The sequence below is a fragment of the Camelina sativa genome, chromosome 3 (genome assembly GCF_030686135.1).
Source record: "Camelina sativa cultivar CO46 ecotype springtype chromosome 3, ASM3068613v1".
NCBI lineage: Eukaryota > Viridiplantae > Streptophyta > Magnoliopsida > Brassicales > Brassicaceae > Camelina > Camelina sativa.
Genome location: NC_141882.1, coordinates 15198353 through 15204352, shown reverse-complemented (window position 1 = coordinate 15204352; position 6000 = coordinate 15198353). Strand labels below are relative to the sequence as shown.

Here is a 6000-nt window from a genome sequence, read left to right as displayed (position 1 = left end):
TATGTTGTTCCAAATTTTAAGATACTGGTGAAATCATTATTATTTTAAATTTTCAAACATTAATAAACCAAACCAAATATCAAATTAAAATCTTAATTAGTATAAGTTTGATTATATATACAAAATTAATTTTGTTTATAAACATAAGCCCGCGTGTACGTGCGGGTCCGAACCTAATTGATATCTTAAAAAAATCACCTTAGGACAAACAGATTTGATGACGCATATTTATGGTGGTTAATTATGGTAAAAGCAATTGTACATAGAAAAAAAAGAAAGAGATAAGAAGATGAAGATAATTATTATTTTGGTTAATTTCATTGTGTGGTAAAAAGTTCGGCCCATTGGCCCATTAGTGAAAGAACCATCTGATTTAACAATTCGGTGGTTTTCTGCTTAAACCCTATTCTAGTCATTCATTTCTGAGAGACCCTCCTTGACCACACTGAGAGCTTCTTCAATGGCGAAAACCCTAGCTCGCTCCACCGCGTCACGCATCGCCAAACGCTTCTTCTCCACCTCCGGAGCCACCTCTCCTTGTCCTTCTTACCTCCTCTCCCGTCGTTCCACCGCAGCGATCTCCCATGCCGTCGGATTCGTCTCTTCGTTGAATCGTTTCACAACGGTTCGAACTCGCATGGACAGGTCCGGTGGATCGTACTCTCCGCTCAAATCCGGATCCAATTTCAGCGACAGACCTCCCACTGAGATGGCGCCGTTGTTCCCTGGATGCGATTATGAGCATTGGCTGATTGTAATGGACAAACCTGGAGGCGAGAACGCCACGAAGCAGCAAATGATTGATTGCTATGTTCAAACCCTAGCTAAAATTCTCGGAAGGTTAGGGTTTCTTTTCTAATTTTCGTCGAATCTTTGAAATTTCATGGAAGAAAGCATTTTAAGTAGTTAACTTGTTGTTGTTGATGATGATTAGTGAGGAAGAAGCTAAGAAGAAGATATACAATGTGTCGTGTGAAAGGTATTTTGGATTTGGCTGTGAGATCGATGAGGAGACATCGAACAAACTCGAAGGTAATGTTATTTGAAAACACACCGTTTCATCTCTGGATCTTGTGTTTTGTGTTTTAGGAGGACACGAGCGATGTAATGAATGATTCTTGATTCTTGTGTATGTGTGTTTCAGGACTTCCTGGTGTTCTCTTCATTCTACCAGACTCTTATGTTGATCAAGAAAACAAAGATTACGGAGGTGAGTTATATGAAATGTTAACTCTGTTGTTACGTTGTTTGTGTTTGCTTTTAATACAAAGCCATGTTTCGAATTCCAAGTTCTCTGTTTTGTTCTGTCCTGTTTCATAATCCATCAAGAGTAAGCTTAGAACTAGGAGATTTTTCAAATTTCTACTCTTTAGTTTAAGCATTAAAAACTGATTTTGTTACTGTGTTTAACACTGCGGAAGAAGGATTCGAATTCCTGCACTCAACTAAGACATCAGAATCTTGTTTTGTACCACCTCTGTGTGTTCCATGAGCTGTTCTTATAGGGTAGCTAAAACAATTTCCTGGTTCCAGCCTTAAGCTTCAGTCTGTTTGTTTGATAGAGTAGCTGTTTGTGAAGCTTGAGGGTTGAATCTTAAAACTAGGCTCTCGCTTTAGATGTTAACATATAAAAAGCCACCTTTGTGTGTTCCATTCCATGAGCTGTTCTAATAGGGTAGCCAAAACATTTTGATGTCCAGCCGTAAATGTCATCTTCGGCAACGAGCTTAAGTCTATTTGTTTGATAGAAGAAGCTGTTTGTGAAGCTTGAGGGTTAAATCTTGAAACTAGCGTCTATGTTTGATTATATTCTATGTTGTTGACAGAGGTTAACTTGTACTAAGCTCGCTTTGTAATCCAAACTCTTCATGTACGTATTGCAGCTGAGCTGTTTGAAAATGGAGAAATAGTCCAACGTCCTCCAGAGAGACAGAGAAGGATCACAGAGCTAACAACCCAGAGAAGCTCTGATAAACCAAAGTACCACGACAGGACCAGATACGCCCGAAGGAGAGAGAACATGCGTTGAATTCAGAATCAAGAGAACATGCGCGTTGAATCTGATATCAGTTGTTAGAACTTGTTGTCCAATGTTGGTGTCTGGCAGCAAACAGAGCTTGTTTCTGTTTTCTAGCTTTACTCATCTAATGGCTTTGTAGCTTTGAGTTTATTAGAATTTGGATTGGAACTTCCATTGGCATATACATTATATATAGTTTGCCTAGTGGACGATGATGTCTCTGTTTTATGAAAATAATTAGTTAAATAATCTTTACCCATTATTATATGTGTAAATGATCTGGTTTAATTGAAACTGAATTAAAGAAAAGGTCAACCAAACCTCCTTCGTAATTACTAATTAGGGAGCACCGGTTCTTTTCAATTATATTACTAAACCGGACTGAGAAGTTCAAACCGTCATTTTAATTTAGCGGTTCTATCCTATAAACTCTCTCTTCCACTCAACAAACAAACTGTTTTAGAGGGTTGGGCCGTACGCCGTTTACAGAGTTACTCACGAAACAGAGAGATACGGATTTCGATTTCATCCATGCCGATGACGACGGAGAGCCCTCTTCATCGGAAAAGGTAAATCCTGTAACTGTTTCTTGGTGCCAGCAAATTACCTCCTTAAGAGATTTTGATACTCTTGTTTGTTTTTAACTGTATTTGAGTTTAGGGATGCTCTCATGTTTCAGTTATGGAGATGTTTTGATCTATATGGATTTCAGGATATACGAATCAGCAGGATCTGTAAATGATGAGAAACTCAAATATTCTCTTGCGTAGTCTTTTAAATTGTCTTGGGAAGATTTTGTTTATGAGAGTATTATAAGTCACTGCATTTTGGTAAGCAGCATGGAGTTTGCTTCCTAGACGAAGTGACTTATAATAATCTCATGAATGGATTTTGCTACTCTTTAAAGAGAGAGTAGAGAATGGTGGTCAATGCGTAAAAAAGAGCAGTGAAGTGGATTCTTGGCTTTTAGTATACACTATCATCTTTTGCCTTTTAATGTGGAATGCTTTTGTGTTACCTCATGGTGGTACTTATGGTTGTACACTGTCTTTTCTTGGGTAAGGGATTAGTGAAGGGGGTAACAAACTAAATAAATCCCACGCATCTTCCACCTTACCAAGCCTTGTAACCTCGCAAGGCTAGTAAAATGGAAGATGCTTGGGATTTATTTTGTAGTCACTCCTTTCTACATAGTGTTGCCTAAATGTTACAATATACACCAGGTCTCCGTAGGAACATATTCTTTAGAACAATGATTCGTTATCGGTGTCTATGTCAACAACTTGATTTATTTTTTTCTGAAGAACTTGTAACTGTTTTCACATGCTATAAGCGAGTCTTCTTTACTCCAACTTCATGTGGAACAACCTTGTTAAAGGCTAAGTGATCAACCAAAGTATATATTCCCTAATGTATTTGATGATAACTCGTGGAAACAAGAGAAACTTTATGATAACTCAAACAAACCAAAGCCTGTAATCTCTCTTTAAACCTCTCTTGTTCTATCAAGCTCTATCTTACTCTACAGTTTGGACTAGGCCTAGAGAAGACCACTTCTCTATAGTCTATACCTGCTATATGTTTCCTGCTTTTGCTCTCTGTAACTATAAAAAGGTTTTTGGAAAATGATGAAACTTGGTTGACTTGTTATAATTCTCTACTTCTTGTAAACAAGGTTGGTTTCCAAATTGTGATAACTCTCATTTGCTGATAGGTATTTCATTACGGTTCTGTTTAATTAATGACTTCAACTACTTTTTTGTCAGCCTTTTTTTCAAAACTTATTAACAAAATTTTGGTAATAGTTATGTTTCTTCTGAATCTCGAGGCAGATAGATTTTCAGATGAAACAGGGTATTGGTCCATACCCTTATGGAAGAAGCAGCAGACATGCATGCAATCACAAACTTCCATTTCTTAAGTTTCTTTCTCTCAACTCTCTCTACCATGCATGTGTATTATACCCTTGTATAAAAAACGTCTCCATCTAACTAGAACAGAGAAGTAGCCCTCCACATCTTTTGGCCAGTGCATGAGAATGGAACACATCTACCAATTCCAACACTGGCTCTTCTTCATAGTTCTTGGAATGTTTCTGTCTCTTGCTCTGTGTAAGTTCTTATCTATAATATCCCTCTCTCTCTCTTTTCTTCTTCTTACCATAAACCAATTCTGTTTTCGAGTTTTGTTAATGTTGCAGCTGTGAAGGCCAATGAATTGGAAGGTTCCAGTGATGAAAGAGGCATTGCTCTCAGTACAAGAACCTTCATTTCCATTTCCAAAAATCGCACCGCCCTTTCTAGGAAGCTTTTGCTCTCTCCTGGTACTACATAGACACTTGTTGGCTTCACATATCAACTAAAAGATCAATCTTACTGTTTTTATGTATTAAGAACCTAAAAAGACACATCTTTATATACATTTTCAGACATTGGCGATGGGACCAACAGGATCGGACAAGATTGCTCAAAAGATGATATTGTTCTCTTTCAAGGCACAACAAACCCACTTCCAAGTGGAGTTCCTGCATATACAGTTGAGATCTTCAACGCCTGTGTCTCGGAATGCAATATCGCGGAGATCCACGTCAGTTGTGGCTGGTTCAGCTCAGTTAGACTGGTTAACCCTAGAGTTTTCAGGCGACTCTGCTATGATGATTGTCTGGTGAACGACGGTCAACCTCTTGGTCCTGGACAGACACTCTCATTTCAGTATGCTAACAGCTTCTCTTACCCCCTCTCTGTTTCTTCAGTCTCTTGCTTCTAATTCTAGATAAATACCAAGTTTGGTAGTTTCTACTAGTTTGTATGCAAGAAAGACTCAGCTAATGAGATATTTTTTTTCGAACTGTGCTTCAATTTCATCATACCAAGAATCTTGGATTGGGTTTGTGTGTTTGTTTGTAACTCTTTGTAAGCCAACTTGTGTCCGGTTTTGTTTGCAACAAGACAGAGATACATGAAAAGAGAAGGATCAGGTTCTAATTAAAATTTATTAACATTTCTATGATATGTGAAATAAGGAAAACATAAGAGTAATATTTTTAAATTTATTATTCACGATTGGGAAAATAAATTATGAATTTATTTCGTATGGGACATCAAAAATCTCATCAAGACTAATACCGTCTAGATCCGGACCAAAGCCTCCAGGTTGAGTCATAGACGAAAATGTGAAGCTAAGTGGTTGTGGATAATCAACTCTTGTTAATTGTAGTAAGGAAGCATCATGCTGCATATGTTGGGGAGAGCCATTGAACCAGGAAGAGGGGAAAGTATTACTACTATTAGGTATGATGACCGGTTCAAAACCATTGCACTGTGGCATTGATTGCGTAGGAGCTTGAACCAGCATGTGAGATTCATACTTATCATCATCAAATGGTTGTTGGAAGTGGTCTCCAATAATATTAGATCCTGATGATTCTTCGAGTAAGCAGCTTTGAAGATAACGCATATACAATGAGACATCAGGATCCTCTTGAGCCGCCGACATTGCACTTGGAGGAACCGATGAGGTCCGGTTTATCGACTCTGGTATAATCTTCTGATGGTTTTGAGGTAAACGCTCACATGATTCTGAACTCGTTAGTTTCTGAACAAGGCTCTTGAAGTCGTTCTTGTCTATGATGTACACTTGTGTCTGAGGTTGTGGTTGCGGTGGCTGATGAACGGCGTTAGAGTTAGCGTGTAGTAGGTCGAAGTTACTCTTCCGCATGTTGTTCACTCTCGAGTAATCATTTCGTGGTCGCTGCTGATACATAACGTTTTTTTGCAAAGAAGAAACTGTCACTAAGAATTTTACACACATTTGCATTATATATATATATATATATATACAATATTTCCTTGTCATATACATCATGATTGATTTTAAATTCCTGATTTTTTGCACTTTTAGTTCTTGATTTATTTCAATAATAAAACGCATTAATGTATGTGTTTTTCTATTTTTATTTCAATTTAAGTGAAAGGTATTTA

At 37.7% G+C, this 6000-nt stretch overlaps 2 protein-coding genes and 1 pseudogene across 5 annotated transcripts; 2 read left to right on the top strand and 1 right to left on the bottom strand.

Annotated features, from left to right (window-relative positions):
* Positions 1–335: 335 nt before the first annotated feature.
* LOC104777311 (multiple organellar RNA editing factor 5, chloroplastic/mitochondrial) lies at positions 336–2282 on the top strand. Its single transcript, XM_010501536.2, has 4 exons — positions 336–840; positions 935–1032; positions 1145–1210; positions 1884–2282. Exons 1-4 carry the CDS (start codon positions 461–463, stop codon positions 2027–2029), a joined length of 690 nt encoding a protein of 229 aa, XP_010499838.1. The 5' UTR covers positions 336–460; the 3' UTR covers positions 2030–2282.
* Positions 2283–2471: 189 nt separating this feature from the next.
* LOC104777310 (TPD1 protein homolog 1) lies at positions 2472–4864 on the top strand. Of its 4 annotated transcripts, none has more exons than XM_010501534.2 (4): positions 2472–2589; positions 2733–4131; positions 4221–4343; positions 4449–4864. In XM_010501534.2, the coding sequence occupies exons 2-4, from the start codon at positions 4053–4055 to the stop codon at positions 4784–4786; spliced, it is 540 nt and encodes a 179-aa protein (XP_010499836.1). In that variant the 5' UTR covers positions 2472–2589; positions 2733–4052; the 3' UTR covers positions 4787–4864. The 4 variants fall into 4 exon arrangements, with proteins under 4 accessions (XP_010499836.1, XP_010499837.1, XP_010499835.1 ...); XM_010501535.2 differs by having other exon boundaries at positions 2477–2589; positions 2700–4131; XM_010501533.2 differs by having other exon boundaries at positions 2477–2589; positions 2681–4131.
* Positions 4865–5095: 231 nt separating this feature from the next.
* LOC104779047 (VQ motif-containing protein 5 pseudogene) lies at positions 5096–5817 on the bottom strand (annotated as a pseudogene).
* Between the last annotated feature and the right edge of the window lie 183 nt (positions 5818–6000).